The sequence below is a fragment of the Nanorana parkeri genome, unplaced genomic scaffold (assembly GCF_000935625.1).
Source record: "Nanorana parkeri isolate BGI_ZX_2015 unplaced genomic scaffold, ASM93562v1 scaffold123, whole genome shotgun sequence".
In the NCBI taxonomy this organism is placed as follows: Eukaryota; Metazoa; Chordata; class Amphibia; order Anura; family Dicroglossidae; genus Nanorana; species Nanorana parkeri.
The window spans coordinates 1,542,608-1,561,158 of NW_017306391.1; the positions used below are offsets into that span (position 1 = coordinate 1,542,608).

At 41.6% G+C, this 18,551-nt stretch overlaps 1 protein-coding gene across 2 annotated transcripts in view; it reads left to right on the forward strand.

Moving 5' to 3' along the window:
* The window catches only part of QRSL1 (glutaminyl-tRNA synthase (glutamine-hydrolyzing)-like 1), a 30,771-nt gene extending 12,608 nt beyond the window's left edge, over nucleotides 1-18,163 (forward strand). For both annotated transcript variants that reach the window (XM_018553527.1, XM_018553526.1), the window contains exons 6-11: nucleotides 2,974-3,149; nucleotides 6,928-7,040; nucleotides 7,720-7,912; nucleotides 8,848-8,965; nucleotides 17,058-17,263; nucleotides 17,851-18,163. In XM_018553527.1, the coding sequence (XP_018409029.1) occupies nucleotides 2,974-3,149; nucleotides 6,928-7,040; nucleotides 7,720-7,912; nucleotides 8,848-8,965; nucleotides 17,058-17,263; nucleotides 17,851-18,062 (1,018 nt within the window). In that variant the 3' untranslated portion in view covers nucleotides 18,063-18,163. The remainder of the gene's footprint in view (nucleotides 1-2,973; nucleotides 3,150-6,927; nucleotides 7,041-7,719; nucleotides 7,913-8,847; nucleotides 8,966-17,057; nucleotides 17,264-17,850) is intronic.
* The last annotated feature ends 388 nt before the right edge of the window (nucleotides 18,164-18,551 follow it).

Here is an 18,551-nt window from a genome sequence, read left to right on the forward strand (position 1 = left end):
AACCATATGAAAGTCCCAGGTTTGGGGACCTATCAGACAGAGAAGCATTCCCAGGTAAATAGGAAAGCTCCTCCCCATCCCGTAACAGAGAAAGCAAGGTAGCGTCCAGGACTTGATTCAAGAGGATCATCTGGATGCGTCTCCTAGACCCCAGAGACCCCAACACTGAAAGGAAGGCTAAGGGTGACTGAGAGCCTGCAAGAGAAGGGGATACCATAGTAGGAGGCGAATTCCCAGACGTCCTACATGCCCCAAAGGGGGAAGGAGGGAAAACTTCCTTGATAGGTAAAGAAGAGAACAAAAGTTTTAAAAAGGGGGCCTTTTTAGTGTGGGCCTAAGGTGTCAAGAGCAGGTCCGAAGAGGCAGAGTCCTTTAAAGGGCAACAGAATCAGATTTTCTATTGATGTATCATCTGTGTCCCAGACATGCAGCCAGAGTGCCTTACATATTTGTCCCCTGCAAGACATGAGCTTTGATTCCTGGAATAAGCCATCACAATTGAAGTGCAAGGCTCTAGACATTTGACCCAATTGCTCAATGAACCTTCCCTAGCGATGGAAGGGTCCCCTTTTAGGCAATCAATCCATTCTGACACAGTTTGGCAGATATAGAGCCAGTTCAGCCAATTCAAAGTGGGATCTGAGGAGGGTTTAGCTATCTGACAATAAAATCTTGAAAGGTGAGAACACTTCTAACCTATTGCGTGGTGAGCCTGTTAATTTGGATAATTGGCGCATCTACGTTGGCAAGACTCTACCAATTTATAAACTCCCGCTCAAAAGGAAAGAGCCTCAACATACTGTGTTGGGAGGCCCAGGACCCCGCATGGTGTTTCCAGCTCACATAGGCAAATTACTTAAACAGTGGTTGTAGCAGAAAGGCAGCTGTAAGAGCTCTAAAAGACCATAGGCCCTGAGCAACAGGTTGCTCTTCCAGATACAGGGTAGTATCCACTGTATCAATCAGGTTTAAAACAACCCAGGCTTAAAGCTGGGTCATCAGCAAATGGCTCCGTAAAAGCTTCCTCAAAGGAGGAGTGTGGAGTGTTGGGGCCCTGGAATCAGAGACAGACTCTGCTGGAGATGGCACCAGGGTGGTCTTAGAGCCTGCAGGCAGATAGGACCTACATTGTAATTGATGATGTCAGGTTGTTACTACTGCAAGTGTAGTTTTTTCAAATCCTGGATTTCAACTTTAACCCTTATTGCAGTAAACTGGTGGTGGTGGTGAATTTAAAACGGCACCCAAGGGCGCAGCAGTGAGTTAGCTTCCGGTGCATCAGCCCAATTAGCCTTACTCGCAAAGAGAGTCTTCAGAGATTGGGTCATACCTGGGGCGGTGCCATGCCTCTGGACTCAGAAAGCACTCCATGGTTAAATAACCAGTACATTGAGGGCTGGAAAGCACCAAATGCAGAGACAAAGGTCACATTCCAAGATAACCCCGCATTCATCCAGTCCAGTGGGGTCTGGGTATGGCTTCTAAAATTAGTGCTGAGAAGCTGGCAATCTGGTAAGCTGCTATGAGACAAGTTCAAGCAGTGGTACTGCAAGGAATCTTTCTTGTCATGGAGGAGAAAAAAAAACCAGCAGTGTAGCAAAAGAGAAAATCTTGATTGAAATGGCAAAGGTTGGAAGACTAGCAAAAAAATTAGACTTTTTGAGCATAGCTAAAAAAAAAGGTGTCCACCCTCCTGGGATACTGTCAAAAAACGAAAAAAAACGAAGGCATGTTAGGTACAGGAGGGGTTATATGGGTGACTGGCTTACAATCTCCTGTATGTGGCACTATAACCCAACTGTAATAAAATTGCTGTGTCCCTAAATAAACGATAAAGAAAAAACAAACATTTGTTTGTACATCTCTGCAATACAAGAATATTTCCTCATGTTTTATCCCTTTAACTATCAAATAACTGTTGATGTTCCAGAAATATGGTGTACTCCTACATTTCTCTTTTACACATCAGCACAGCTCTGAATTCACATGTTCCTAGATTACAAAGGACATAGACCTCTCTGGGGGACGCACTGGAGTCCCAGCGTGCATTTTTGGTTGCTGGGCCTCCAGTGCGTCCCTGCACCTTATTAGGAGGAGTTGGCTACCTCCAGGTACACCTGCATGTAATTTATCAACTTCATTAATATGCTCACACTTGGAGACTCGTATACATAGAGTTAGGACCACACTTTGCAGAGGTGCCTTGGCGCGGCAGTGTGGCTTCTACATATTTTTGGCCAAAAGTTTGTGCAACTAAAACCTCTGATTTTAACGCATACTGTTGACAGGGCTACTTGTTTGGTTGCAGGCTGGCTGGCAGGTTGAGGCTGGGGAATTTTTGTGTTTTGTACCACCCTCTCTCCCCATCTCCGAAAATCAACAGGTATTGTTTGCACTGATCGAACAGATATAACAAACTTTCAATTGTCTATATATAGCAGATTAAAAGGGAGAAAATAAGAAAAGGTTATTGTTAGAGTTTTCATACACTTTAACTCTGTTGCTGAAATCATCCAAAATGATAGCCACTTACATTATCACTAAATGACCATCCAGGTTCTTGTGGAGGAACAAGTATACAGGAAGTACTCTCTTGTGCTCTACATGTTTCATTATTTAATGCACCTTAGGAAACCCACTCCTGCCCACTGTCCCTCTGTTTTCCCCACCCGACTGTTAGCCTCTTGGTTGACTTGGGTGCATTGAATGCTGGGACTTGCAGAGCACATATTAGTACTTCCGGTATACTCTTTCCTTCACAGAGCTCTGGATGATAATTTGAAAATGATGAAAGCAGTTTTTCATTCATTTAGATTATGAGAAAAAATACATTGTCATTTTTATGTGTCATTTGATCAAGTATGATATCTTTATTTACCATGGGGTATGCTTACTTTTTCACACTGGTGCATTTATTGGAACAGAGAAGTATGATTAACCCAGAAGTTTTTCTTCTTACATGACTTTGTACAGGGCTTTGGGATCAGATACTGGAGGGTCCACCCGTAACCCAGCATCTCACTGTGGAGTAGTGGGCTTTAAACCCACATATGGGCTTGTTTCTCGTCATGGCCTTATTCCCTTGGTAAACTCTATGGATGTTCCAGGAATTTTAACCAGATGTGTGGATGATGCAGCAACAGTACTTGGTAATTTTCCATATATTTGTATTTGGTAGTATGAGAGGAAGAAAAATATCTATTTAAAATAACAACATTCATAAATGCAAAAACCAGTGATGAGCAATTGCCTTTTTTTTCATTTTTATTTAAAAGTGCGTCTGTGCTCCAGACTACAGACTTAAAAGTAGTTATACTGGCTTAAGGCTACATTCACACCTAGGCATCTGCGCTTTTGTACGTGCTTTCGCCTTGCGTACTTTGTGTGTCACATTTTTACATATGAACACGCGTGTCTTGAATGGCAGATCAAAAACATTGCGGTCAATGGGGAAACGTGTGTAAAAACGTGCACAAACGCGGGAAAAAAATATGGGTCACACATTTTTCATGTTTTTCCATTGCAGTTTATGGGACCAAACACATGCAAAAACGCCCCAAAGAAGCCCAGGAACTTTTTTGAGCGGCAAGCAATTTGCAGCTTGCAACAATGGGGGTGTGAATGGGGCCTATAGCTGGCCATACAACCATAGATTATCTGCAGATTTTCTATGGTCAGATGGAAAAAGTGCAACAGATTCCTCCATCTACACTAAACTGTGGCCACTGTGCCAAGCTTCAGTATCTTGCTAGTCGGCCCCGCTGGCTCTCAAAATACCTGAACAATCTGATTGGACAAAGGCATTGTTTAGGTAGGAAGATACTGAAGCTTGACCCAGTGGGAGATTCCTCCATTCACACAGTGTAGCGTAGATGGAGGAATCTGTTGCACTTTTTCCATCTGACCATAGAAAATCTGCAGATAATCTATAGGTGTATGACCAGCTTTACAAGCAGTAAGAGAGCATTCAAACAAGTGATACCTTTAGCCGAGGAGTAAATTATTCTCTCACAACAGAGACCTGGACGTTGGGTTTCAGTCAATTTTATAACAGCTAATAAACACCTGATAAGCAGTGGCGACTCTAGGAACAATATGTAGGGGGGGCACATAAGATACAACAGTCAAATCTGGGGGGGCACTAATCATTTTCATTGCATACTCATAGAAAATAACAGAGAATTTAGTGCCTTTGTGACCACTTTTACTGCTTGTTTAGAATATATAAATACTAGTTTCCATAGTCCTGGCAAAGGTTCACTTTGATGGTTATTGCTTCTCATCACACATTTACTCCTATTATACCATTTATTACAATTACTATTCAAAGTTATTAAATTGTGAAGATGTTTGGGCATCCTCGGGACCAGTCAAATTTGAATTTTCATTAGTTCACTGTAGTAGAAACAATAACAGATGATTTCTCTGGATTGCTCCACTCTATACTTGATACTTAAAGAAAAACTCCACATTTTAGCCAAATGACATGCAAAATATTCGCAAACAGTATACACTATTTTAGAAATGTGTTTGCACCAGCTCACTTGTCAATATGCAAATGAGCACCCCTTTGCAGATCCAGCTACCAGAATAATGAGTTATTGGCATAGAAGTCATGGCTGGTTTCTGGGAAGATCAGGTAAGGGAGTTATTCAAGTTCAACTGCTTCTGAGTCTCTAGAGCAGGGGTGCCCACAATTTTTCGTCAGGAGATCCACTTATCAAATTACGAGCTCAATGAGATCTACCAACGAAAAAACACCTGCATTCAGGGACGGGAGGGGGCGTGGCGGTGCATTGAAGTCAATGGCACCGCAGTCACGCCTGCTGTGCGATCACCCGCACCCGCAATGCATGCACACCAGTGCCTGCGTTCTGGTCAAGTGTGATCTGCAAAAATGTTGCAGGGTTACCCACTAGGAATGCCCCCTTTAACTTGGATAAAGTTGTACACTAGACTAGAAATAATAATAAAAAACTCCACTTTAGTTATATCATCAGCACCAATCATACACTGCATTCCTTTCAAAATTTATAAAAACATCTACAAATGATTATTGTAGCTGTATACAGTATAGTAATGGGGAATTTAGAAATTTCTTGAGCTCTAGTAGTTCAGGTTTTGTATTTTGGACCAGCATTTGTGGACCAACTAAAGTTTTTGACAACTGACAACGTTTTTGTGGGCTTCCAATAGTCCTAAGGGACTAGAAACAGAGTGTACATTCTTGGTAAAGAAGTTAGTTATTTCTTTTCTAGAGTCTGCTTTAGATTTTTCAGTGCCAGGGCCTTTGTTAGTTGGTCCATCAATGGTGTGTATATCAGAATAGGAGAAAAATATGATCTACTGCAGAAAAGGAAATCAGTTAATATTGAATAGCTGGAGGTTTAGCAGAATGAAGAACTGAGAAAAGTGATTTTTTTTCAGAAGATAAAACATCCTTCCTCATTGTATGCCGAGTCTATAAATTGCTATGAGAATGATTTGCGGAATAAGTATACACACGCCTTGAGACATTGAGTCATTTTATAGTATGTAATGACTATGAGCTGTGGTCAGAGTGTTTATTGGGTCCTCTTGGTTAAACCCAATATGTGATTTTAACCTCTTAAAGCCCTTCTCCATTTCGTTCGACAAAAGTTGATTTTGCAATCAACGTTTATCAAATGAGTCGGTCCACAAAATTCTTGGCTGAACATTGGCTGCAGCCAATCTGTCATGGTACAGAATACATTTTATGTGTGCTTTATGTGATTTTAAATCGTTGTTCCTGGCATTCACAGCTTCAAAACCATGAAAAATGTAAAGCCAAGACTTTTCGTTTTAGTTTTGATAATAATGGTTAACCAGTTGACATCCGCGGTGTTAAACCCCCTTCCCATCCAGGCCATTTTTCAGTATTCAGCGCTGCGGTACTTTAACTGACATTTATTCCGTCATGCAGTATCTCCTTGTATTATTTTTCACAGCTCAGTCACCTAACTTTCACAGTATATGTTGCTATATATCCCATGCTTCTGTGTGCTATCGGAATTAAAATACAGACTTTGAGAGCTCACTTCTCTTCATTCCCGACCTCACTCTGCAAAGATAATGGACTGTTGATTGACAGCTCTTACATCGCTGTCTTTGCGTTTGCAGACACATGTGAGGTCAGGGATGCAGAGGGAGGGGGCACACTCTCACAAGAATCAGCACGGGCAATAGAACTGGAAGGAGAGCCTTGTTTTGTGTTGGGAAAGTACAGAGACCGTGAGATAAGAACTGTCAATAAAGAGGCCAACTCATTTGGAGACTGGTGAACGTGGTCAGGAATGAAGAGGAGTGAGCTGTCAAAGTCTGTATCTCAGTTTCTACTGCACACATAGGCATGGGATATAAAGAAACATATTTTGTTGGAGTTGGGTGACTGAGCTGTCAAAATAATACAAGGTAAGACTTCTTCAAGACGCCTGTCAAGAATTTTTCTAGTGTCTGTATCACAACAGGGAAAATTTCCCTTCAATTTCTGTCTCAAAAATACAGCAAGAAGTAAAGGGAGATCTCCTGAGCGTGGGGATATGCGGCCTTGAACATATTTTTTATGACATGCTATATAATTGAAAGAAGTTTGATACACACTATATGTCTGCAGGTAGCTTCAAATGCTAACCTTCCACACGAAAATAATTCAAGGCAGAGTGTGTGACCACATCTCTTCCACATACCATAGCCTTGTGCACAACATACCTGACTCTAAACAACTCTAACAAAAAGTTATTATGGATGTCTTATTTAGGAAAGCAGATCATTTGCATGTTGACATTTTCCAAGCTTCAAAGACAAAATGGTCAACAGAGAGGTGTTTTTGTTTAGAAAAAAGTTATTTTTTATACCTGCTTTACCTTTAGATATATTGGTTCTTCAGTGTACCTCTTTGTTTTCTAGGTGTGCTGGCTGGGCATGATCCACTAGACTCAACAACAATCCAAGAACCCTTTCAAACATTTACACTTCCAGATGTAATAGATGTAACCAATCTCTGTGTAGGGATTCCTAAGGTAATTGTCCAAATGTAATAAATATACAATCGAAGTCCATGACGACAGGTTGTAGTAGACAAAAAAAACAGATTTACTTACAATGAAACCTTGATAAAGTGACCGTAGACCAAAACTGTTGCTAAAAAACTCTTCTGTTCCCAACATCCTACAATGCTGTCATTGTGAATAATTTGTGTTTTTGACCTACGATCACTGGTCCTGTTGGACTTGTTTGTTGAGGCTTTCAGATGAACAATAATGAGTCTGTATTTTTGCTCTATTTTGAATTAACTGTCATTTGACAAGTAGGGGCATAACTGGAAACTATAGGGCCGCTTAACTCGCCCATAAACATTGATGTAATGGAGACTGGGGTCTAAAGCACCCAGTTTGTTTTCAGTGGCATCAGTTCAAATTTCAACTTTCCGGAATTTGCAATATAATAGGGTTTTCTTTGGTGCCTTAGGTTATCCACCTCTGCTGTTGCAGTTTGTGTGATGTATAAGATCGCTGAAACTGTTTAGGACTGAGGCACATATAAGGGCTATCCTGCTTGACTAAACATTCTTGACTGCTTTTAAAACTGGAATTGTGTGACTGATGATTCGCTGGAATATGAATGGGCTACTTTGTATTGTGAGCTGTAACTGCACATTTTATCAGTGACTTTTATTTTTTGTAATTGACTTCTTTAAAGGAATACCATGCCCCAGGCCTATCTACAGAAACTCTGTCGCTTTGGTCAAAAACTGCAGATTTGCTAGAAGATGCTGGAGCCAAAGTCGTTGAAGTTTCGCTGCCCAATACCCGCTACTCCATTGTATGTTATCATGTGCTGTGCACAGCTGAAGTAGCATCCAATATGGCTCGATTTGATGGACTGGAATATGGTAAAATGCCATATTTACAGGATTTGTTTGAAGATATTATCCCTGTATTTGTTTTCTTACCTTTTTGCTCGGTGTTTTCATCTTTTCCTGCACCTAAAGCTTCCATTTTATCACTGCTGTAGGTTGGTGAATTTTCTGATCAGTTTTCATTAGATTTTCAACTGTGCATTACACGTCATGTACTAACACCATCCATTACTTTTCACCCATGGGTTTATCAGCACAATAAAAAAAAAAAAAAGTAGTGGTATGTAGTGACTTGATTTTGTAGCTTAGCATGGCTATACCATTGTAAACCAATTTCTAACTGCCTCCTAATAAAATATTAGCCACTTGAGCAGCCAGTTATCTGGTTAAAAAATAGAGATACTCAGGAGGTTGTTTCTGCTCAGATTACACGCAACAAATTCATATGTGATCCTAATGTAACTCTTAAAATCTAACTTCACTTTTGTTCAGACCAAAGCTTTAATCGTTTGGTCAGTTATATACATGTCAAGGAGTTGAACAAAATTGCAAACCATACCTGCAACTGCGTCTGTTGAAAATTGAGACATGAAGCACACTCCTTTCGCGAGTAGGAAGGTCTTCCTGCTAATGACCCGCGCCAGGGTTATAATAAGGGACAATCTCCTGGGAAAAGCTGTCAGATGAGCAAGAAATGAAACTTTTTCCTGTTGATATCATTGTCATTGTTTCAAGGAGGCCATATACAGTTTTTTTTAGCAATTTAGCTTGACATAATTTCAAATGTAAGATCTATTTCAGTAGCACAAAGTTACAAGACTGTGAGTGTTGTACTCGCCTAAATATATCTATATCAGTCTTTTAACAAATGTGTAATGTAATTTTAAAAACTACAATGTGCTTTATAGCAGCTATAACCGTTATTTATTAAACTTTTGCTAAGACTTAGTATTTTGCTTGCTTTATAGGACATCGCTCAGATGTAGAAGACTCAACAGAAGCCATGTATTCTGCAACTAGACGGGAAGGCTTTAATGATGTTGTGAGAGGAAGAATATTGTCTGGGAATTTCTTCCTTCTGAAACAGTAGGTTAATAATTACACTACATGTACACATCATGAAAGACCAACACAACAGATATGAGGTTACTTATTTAAGCACTTTAGGGACTGGAGCAATTTATAACTTTCCACAATGGACCTATTTATTTGCTGATAACTCTGTCATTACTTAGGATAACAAAGTAATTAATTAGTTGTGTTTTGGGGACAAACTATGCTTTCTTTTGCCAATTGTCTTGTTTTTTTTTTATTTTCTATGTAATCTATAGACAAAAAGATTTTAAAAATTTGTATTTTTTTTCTATTTTTACCAGCGTTGGTTTAAAAAAAAAATTGCTATGCCTGAAAAGCTATAACTTTAATTTTGCCTTTTTCATTTATAGGGATTTTTTTTGCCCTTTTACAGAGTTCAGTTTCCTTATTCCTATGTATTAAACGCTCAGACAGGCTATACTGTGGCTGCCATGCTCCTAACACAGCTTTTGGATAGGTCATCTTCTCATATTTTTGGTCCTGGTCTCTTTTTATGCCAATTTTTTGTTAAAGTCTAAGGTTACCTTTAAAACATGTTTCATGTTACACCCATATTCAGGGTCACACTGCCAGCCCCCATCCCCCTGCCCCCAATTATCTAAATAATGAGGCCTGACAGTTGTAGGGGGGTTTATACAGGGGGCTGGTGTAATGTTTTTGTCAGAATGGAATAGTAGTCCAACCTGGTCACTGTTTTCTTTCCCAAAGAGAAAATGTGCCTCTTTTGGAGCCTGTAATTCCAAACATTTTGCATGGTATCTACCAGATCTATCATTCTTTTCCTTCCCCATAGGGACTTTTGGCTTTTGTGGTAGGTTAGAATGCATACGTACAGGTCCTTATCCTTCCTGTGCACTTTTCCGTCTCCCCCTGCACCCCAAGTGTTAACTCTAGTGCTTTATCATGGCATCCCCTTTGTGGGATACTTTGGTGACCTGCTGTGGAGGAAACTGGTGGCGTGAACTCTGTTGGACAATGTCACTGATTGTTCAGATGTCTAAACCATTTGGTTGCATCCTGAATCTTCAGAAAGCGGCACTGGAATCTTCTCATTGTCTGCAAGAAAATCTACGGTCTATCCAATCTCATATTCTTGTCCTTCACTCCGGGAGTTGCCCACTTCTCAGATCTTGCATGAGAGTCATGTGTCTGTGGGTAACCCTCTTCAAGGCAGCCCCTCTACTCGCTCCACACACTGCACTCTTGTCTTGTATGAGAAGTTCCCATGTGCCCTCCCCCGTCTGTCCCTTGTAAAACCATGAGATGAAACTTTGGTTTTCTGTTTTTAGAAATCAGCATTTGGATTCCTCTAAGGTTAGTGTCTGACCAGACAGCATTTCCATGCATGGAATCTCATTCCCTTTTGGGCCTGTAATGGGATCAGGTTAGTTGATGCTTGGGACCTCTTTTGACCTAGGAGAGTTTCTGATCTTTGCCTTAACCAGGACATCATTCTTTGGTTCCAGTTCTCTGAGAGGAGCGTTTCCTACTTCTTTTACTACAATTCAGGCTATGAGCCTTTATCTTTCAGTTACTGACTCCTTTTTGGTCATCCCAGATGGACCCTGTAGGGTGATTCGGTTTCTTGTTCCACTATTCTGGGTGGTTCAGGTAGACCAGCTTCCAAGCTCATGGTCTTAAGCTCAGTTTTCTCCTTTCCTTTTCAAGATATACTTCATTGGTTCTGTTAGTGTTTATTGATCTTCCAGCAACAAGCATCATTTTTCCAATGCAACGCTACCACCTGGTCTTTTATTTTCACATTGTTCCTACAAGGTGGGGGTTGTGGCCTCATGGGATGTCTGCTTTAGGCATACCGTCCTTCAGGCTACTCTTGAGCTGAAGGCAGTCCCAAGTTTTCCATTGTTTATGTTGGGCCTTTTAGGGATTGTTTTCTTTGTTGCCTACCTATTAGCTAGACTGCTTTTAGATGTCCCAAAGGTGAGAAACTTCATGTGTCCTTTAATGGAAGAGAAAGAAAATAGGGTGTTTTGTATTCACCATAAAATCCTTTTCTTGATCCACCCCCTGGTGTAATTATCAAGCTCTCAGTGCTGCTTTGCAACCAAACTGAAGCATGCTGGTAGCGGAGGTGTTATCCAGGACTGACTTACAATTGTTGGTTTGCCACCGTCCAATCAACAGTATAAACCCAAGGGGAAAGACCACATGTGTCCCTCATTGGACTCCCAAGAAAAAGATTTTACAGGGAGTACACAAATTCTATTTTACTGTACATATCGGAACAGCAAAGTTATTTGAAAATGGACAAATTTGCTTTTTTTTTTTGCATTCTAATTTAGTTTTTTCTAATGTTACAAAAAAAAATATAACTAATGAAAACATAAATAAAATCTTTAAACCTTATTGGTAAAAAAAATAGCGATAAACTATACACACATGACAGTTTATGGAGTGATACAGACCTGAGGTGTGCCATGGTCCGGGTGGACAGTAATGCCAAATAAGGGGGCATACTCTGTATGTAGAATAAATCTTGATGTATATGAACGAAAGGGAAGGGAGGGAGGGTTCAGTCGAGAACCGCACATCCCTACGCCCTTGGCCTGCCCTCTTTTATATGACGTAGGCGCGCGAATCCCTCCCACAAATGACGGCTAACAAGTTAGCCTACCAACTTGTGTGAGGCATTCACTTACCTGTGTAGCCTGAGATGTCATAACCTGAAACAACATACATACATATCTATACACACATGACAGTTTATGGAGTGATACAGACCTGAGGTGTGCCATGGTCCGGGTGGACAGTAATGCCAAATAAGGGGGCAAACACACTCTATTTCAAAATGCAATAATGTCTTTATTCGTAACTACCTTACATAGCAAGTTTTGCAAACGCATTGGCCATTTCCACGTGCGGATTCGGTATGTACCTGGTAAAACAGGACGAATTCCACCTACCCAGGTGTTTGATCACGTGAGCCGGGACACCATGCCTGGAGAATGCCCCGAATACAGTTTAGGATCTGCCCCTAACTGAATGATAAGCATGCGTACGTGACTAATAAATTGCTTCGCTGTCAGAGGAGTATTGGGGAAAGGCAACAACGGACTAGTCCCTGACAGACTGGACTGTCTGGACATGAGACTATCAAACACTGCCACTGGACACCAAGCGTTGCCGGAAGGAAACAACCTGATTTGCGTGGGGGCCCCCACTTGATTGGTCTTACAGCGGTCCAGAGATAGCATGTAGTAGTCGGGAAAGCGTACTAGATGTTTCTTGAGTATGGGGTATGACTTGTGGCTACTGTATGTGAATTCCCCTGGTCTCAGGAAGCCATAAAAAGCCAGATATATTGACGCCTTAAGAACCAGGCTCTGCCCGATACCAAACGGGGACCTATCTAACATGCCTGACATCGTCTGAAACATGTCGCTGGAGATGGGCAGTCTGGTGCGGTGCGGTAGGCAGCCGGATTTCTGAATCCCCTTTAAAATAGCCCGGACAGGATGTGCCAAAAAAAGGGATTGTTTATCCGGGTATATTAGGCCTAAAAAGTGTTGGACCCCTGCCAAGTATACTCGTATGGTGTTATGAGCCAGCTTGAGATCCGTGTGACAGAAAGCGATGAAAGCCAAAATATATGCTATGTTACTGGGATCGGAAGTAACATGCTTGGACCGGAACATGTTAAAAGCATTCCAAGCTACTTTATAGGCTTTGCCTGTATTGTTGGCAAGTGAATTGGTGATAAGCTTGACTGCGTCATGTTGATGTCTCTCTAATCCAGTACTAACAGATGGAAAGCCGGCACTGGCATGGGAACCACATCCGCGTCTGGTGTCAGTTGGAAAAAGGCCTGAAATTGTAATCTGGACAAAGCATCAGCAGCTACGTTATGCACCCCAGGTATATAATAGCAGAGGATGTTGAATTTATGCTGTAGAGACAGCCATATTAATCTACAGAGAAAGGACATGATCACCAAGTTCTTGGACCTACCCTTATTGATGATGTCCGCCGTGGCTAAATTGTCTGTATGGAATGTTACTGTTTGTCCCGCCCATGTCGGACCCCAGACTTTGGCTGCCGCTACAATGGGGTAGATTTCAAACAAGGATGAAGTCTGTAAAAAAGACGGTATGCTCCTTACCTCCACCGGCCAAAGGCTGGCGAACCAGTGATGGCCAAAAATGGCTGCAAAGCCTGAAGATGCAGCCGCATCCGTGACTACTTGGGGCGACCTATACGAGGCTTGGGGAATAAACAGGGAGATCCCGTTCCAATGTTGCAAGAACTCATCCCACATCACTAAATCGGCCCGTCCAGCCACATCTATATGAATTAATGACTCCTGTTCAGGAGCCGTAGGTAACAACGCTAAGAGCCTTGAGATAAATGCTCTGCCCTGAGGAATGATACGCATGGCGAAATTCAGCATACCTAGTACTGACTGTAACTGCTTCCTGGTGCAAATCGGAGATATGACTAACGCAAGTGACTATGGTCTGTAAAGCCACCTGTCCTGAGCTACCACTCGCCGCTGCTGGGGGAAATAATAACTTGAACAATTCGGCCTTCCTTGCGGAGGCTGAAAAGGGAATATTTTTTTTCCGCAGTTCAATGATAAGTTTAGGAATAGTCCATGCCCTGATGGACTGCTGCTCCCTTGCTCCGAACCTCTGGGTGGAGTTGATGGTAGAAACGCCATCTCCTCACTCTCTGACACATGAGACATGGCTGACGACATGTACTGTAAAACATAATCCCGACACGTAGAAATTACTGAAACCGAATAAAAACGAAAATCTTTTTAGGGCAAAATGAAATAACGTTGTTAACACTTGCGTCATGCCTTGCCGTGACCTAACTGCTGTGGGTCCTAAGGGTATTGTGGAATCACCAGTCTACCCGATTTTATGGATAAAACTAACGTCAGTGTGTAGATGACGAAGAGTATGACGTATGAGTGAGGTATGAGGAACTGCCTAGTAATTATGACTCTCATCACCTCCGAAAAATAGATTGTCAGAAAATATATATCCTTATGTCGGCACAATCCATACTGTATGCACTATGATGGGTTAGCATGAAAAACCCCGAAAGTTCACGAGAACCGAAATCATGCTCTAAGATTTGATAGGAGCGGGCCGTGTGCATGCCCTACCCCGTGTGCTTGCTCTACCGAAATGTCTTACTGGATAATGAAGTGTGCTGAACGTGTCCGTGTCATGCAACCCGACGTGCTGAGGTTGAAGCAACAATATATATATAGACGAGGCCGTACGCATGCTCTGCGCCGCTGACGCGAGCTGAAGCTGATATTTGCAGATGTACCATGGTGCTGCCCTCGTGGTGTCGTGTTGGCCCCATGGTGACTCCCTACTCCCCCTTGTCCCCCAAGTATGCGCCACGCACGTTTATGACGTGCGTCGCAGCGCCTACCCCCACCCCCTCTGGAGCCTTTGCTATCTACCTACTCGCAGTGCCTATACGCGACATGATGCATGCCGGCATCCCTGTCATTTGCCTGTGTCGCCGTATGCTTGCTAGTCCCCTGCTGTTGAGGAATTGTGAGCGTGCTTTCAATAGTTTGACTGACTGAAAAAAGTGACTCTGGAGTGACATGATATCTGCCGACTGCTCCAAAAATGCTAGCCCCGTTTATGTATGCATGGTTTCCCCAATGTATGTCAGTGCTGCAGCTGACGAGAAAGTGCAGGGTAGACATGTCGATTGTTTGTTATGCAGCACGAATGAACAGTGCCCCCCTATAGCCCCAACAAGTACCTGCTGCAGCCCACAAGCCTGTGTAGGATAATTCACTGCTCGTGATCTTGTGCCTGTAACGCTCCTCCGCTCCTACTGAGAGATGTGAAAATCAAAAGGCAGAAAACGGAGGGGGGTTTTGAAAATAGAAGAAGCGGTTTGCTGGAAGAACCGACAGCGCGAGCCCTCGGTACTTAATCCTACTGACGGCGCACCGGAAGTGACACGAGTCTAACCCGGAAGTGACGCAAACCTCGGCCGGATGCTAAAGAAGAAGGTCACTACGTGGTTCAGTCGAGAACCGCACGTCCCTACGCCGATGGCCTGCCCTCTTTTATATGACGTAGGCGCGCGAATCCCTCCCACAAATGACGGCTAACAAGTTAGCCTACCAACTTATTTATTTTCACTGTATGATTGCAGCCCGCTGGTGCCCTTTTCAACATGTTATGAAAGAAAGCTTATCTTATCTTATACTATTTCTCACAGACTCAATTTCTTTCTCTGTAGCTAGTTGTTTGACCCCAGTATAACACTTATACCGAGTTTGTTATAAATATTATAGAACATAATAAATTCCGGCTATATGAGGTTTAATGCTTAGTATCCAAATGTGCTCTTTCAGATGTGCTTGTTTGCTGCAGGGTTGAATTACCCCATAGCTTCTTGTACCTTTTGGAACCCCAGCTTCAAGATATTTCCCAAAACAATAGCCAGTTCTGACCAGCCAGCATAGAATAACACCATATGTAGTTTGTAATAGGAGCCCCATTCCTCGCACTTTGTAATATTAGATAAAGACTAGGTTACCATGGTAGGTCGGAGATCTTGCCACTGGCAGCTGTCATTCCCTGGCTGAAGCGATTCAAGCGCCATGTGCTTACAATACAATTATTAAGAAAATCTTTTTATAAAAGGTGGGAAAAAAGTCATTTTCAGTTTTGGCCTGACAAATTCTGCTGCAGGAGGTGCGTTGCAGTGCCATTCATTTCAATGGCACTTCAAACGTGCCACCGACCCACAGTGTGATCGCTTGCACTAGACCACAGAGTACCACAATGCCGTGCATTCCAGTGTAGTGAGATTGTGAAAAATTGTGCATGCAGTTTTATTCTGAAGTAAACTTTGTTTGTAACGCTGCATCTGTGTATTTTATTTTAAATTAAGGATGGTATTTAATTTTTTTTTATCCGATTAATCGCAAAAATGATCGATCAACTAATCAATTATGAAAATGATCATTTAGTTGGAGCCCTAGTCGGACAACCAGGGAACTTTGGACTGAGTTTTTCCAGCAGAGTCCTTAAGACGTATACTGTATGGCGGCAGTGGGTTATCGAACCACTTCTGTACAATAAAAATTGATCTTTCTGACTATGTGCAGCCTGTGAGTTGTTCCTGTGCCCTCACAAAGGAAAATCTGTGGTCATTTTCTGTCCAGTTGATAAACTTATTATCCAGCTTAGATATTTGCCTATGCTATCTATTCCATTTATAGTGCAAACATTCTGTGTATCACAGTCCAAACATCAGGTTTTTCAAAACCAAGAAGAATAAACTACAAAATTAGCAGATATGTATTTAAATGTATACATATATACTGACATACTTCAGGGGGATGAAGAAGAAAATCCACTTGTTAACAACAATTACAAAAACATACCTGAATGCTTTGCTGTTAATGGCTTTGTGCCTTTCTAATAAACCACTGAACCTTCTATTCCCTAATGATATTAACCAAAGATCTCACTTCCTGGAACAGCGAAGGAAGAATTAGTGAGGGCACTAGGTAATTATCAGATGTATTTCCTGTGGGAACAAATAAAGCAGGTCTCCAATGTATGAAGTCACCATTGTTACATAATGTTATTAATCTAAAATTAGACTGCTCATTGAATTTTGTAATAATGATAAGCAGTATCAAGTTCCATACTTTCATTGAAGTGTTTTAGTATATTCCTTATTATATCATAAAATTTACATTGGTCAGTTTCTGTTGTTGTTGTTTCCGCCAGCACTTGGTTAACAGACTGCTCAAATACAGATTATCTGAGCTTCTACACTGTTGTGTGTGTGTATGTGTGTCCTTCTACATGATCTTTGGAAATAGCTGGATGGTATGCCGTGTCTGTATCTGTCCCACCAACTGACAGCTATGACATGCTGAGGAGGATGGCTGGCTCCTAATTGTTCGAAATCTTCCACAATTTATTGATTGTTTCAGTCATTGGGGCTGCAAAATTATTTTTATTCAGAAAATCTTGTTTTCTGATTTTTGGTTAGGGTTCTGTGATGTGGTCACTTTGGATGCCAATTGTATTTCTTTGACTTGTCTGTTTCTTTTCAGAAACTATGAAAAGTATTTTCTGAAGGCTCAGAAAGTGCGACGTCTAATAGCAGATGACTTTGGAAAGGTTTTTCAAACTGGTGTGGATGTCTTACTTACCCCAACTACATTAGGGGATGCCGCTCCTTACCTGGACTTCGTCCAGGAGGACAACAGAACTCGAAGTGCACAGGAAGATGTCTTCACACAATGTGCGAACATGGCTGGTGAGTTGTATTTACAAGTACCATAGAAAGAATGCTCTTTGGCGCTTGCCTTATTAACTAAATGATTAACAAACAGGAACATTTAAACATGGTTTCTGAATATGCTTAAGGTGTATTTTTCCACACAAATACATATTTAAAAGTCAGTGCATGTAAGAAGTGTGGTTCAGTACTTTCCTACAAATTTCTGGCTACCATTTTCTAAGATAATCTAATGACCTATTGTATGCCTGGAATGCACTAAGATTGTTGGAGGATTCTGCCAAATTTGATTCTGTTATGCTGTGCTCTTTGTCCAATTCCTGGGTGCTCTCTATCCAAAAGGTGCGCTGTTATTGGCTTGTGGACAGCAGGGAGAGATGGGGAAGAAGTTTCAGGTTGGAGAGGTTGAGGCCATTATTCAGTGTGTGCTTAGAGTCAGTGGGGCTCCAAAGCAACATTTTATAGCATAAGAAAGCTACTTGCAGATACCTTTTTCAGTGCCAATTTTAAGATTATACAACAGAAGCATATTTGTTTTATCCAAAATGATTGTAATACACACTTTTATGATGTATAATGTTTTTGTTGTTTGTTCCTTTCTCAAGGTATTCCTGCTATAACCGTTCCAGCAGGCCATTCCAGTAGAGGACTACCACTGGGTCTCCAATTCATAGGGCAAGCTTTTCGTGAACAGCAGCTTCTAAGTGTTGCCAAATGGTTTGAGAAGCAGATGGACTTCTGTCCCTTAGAGTTTTATAGCCATTTAGAAAATGGGAAAATTCTTCAGAGACAAATTACATTGGCTTCTTCATTGTAGGCCATGCAGTGAAACTTTGGAAGTATAATAATGTGAATATTTAGCAAGAGGCTAGCAATACTTTCTATGTATTTTATGTGTAAATAAAAAAGGGAACCAGTAAGTATTTGTATTGTAACTGTTATTGGCACATGTACCTATCTCACATTATAACGTGGCAGTTTTCTATAGCGAGACGCATTCATGTTCTTAAAAAGACACTGTCATTAAACCATAGTTAGCAGGCTTATTTATATTTTTTTTCCTGGAATTGTTAAATGTTCTGAAAGCCTGCAGCTTCTTCCTCTTGGCTCTGACATTAGCAGCTTTCCCAGCCACTACAGAGAATCTTGTACTATCCTAATCATAGCCATCAGCCTGTAATCGGAAGTCCCCGCACGCACACAGTGACATCTCAGCAGCTGACTGTGTGTATGTGCAGGATCTCGGGCGAGCAGCACTAGAGGGACATCTCTGCTGCTGCATTCTCCAACAGCTTGTAGCCTCTAC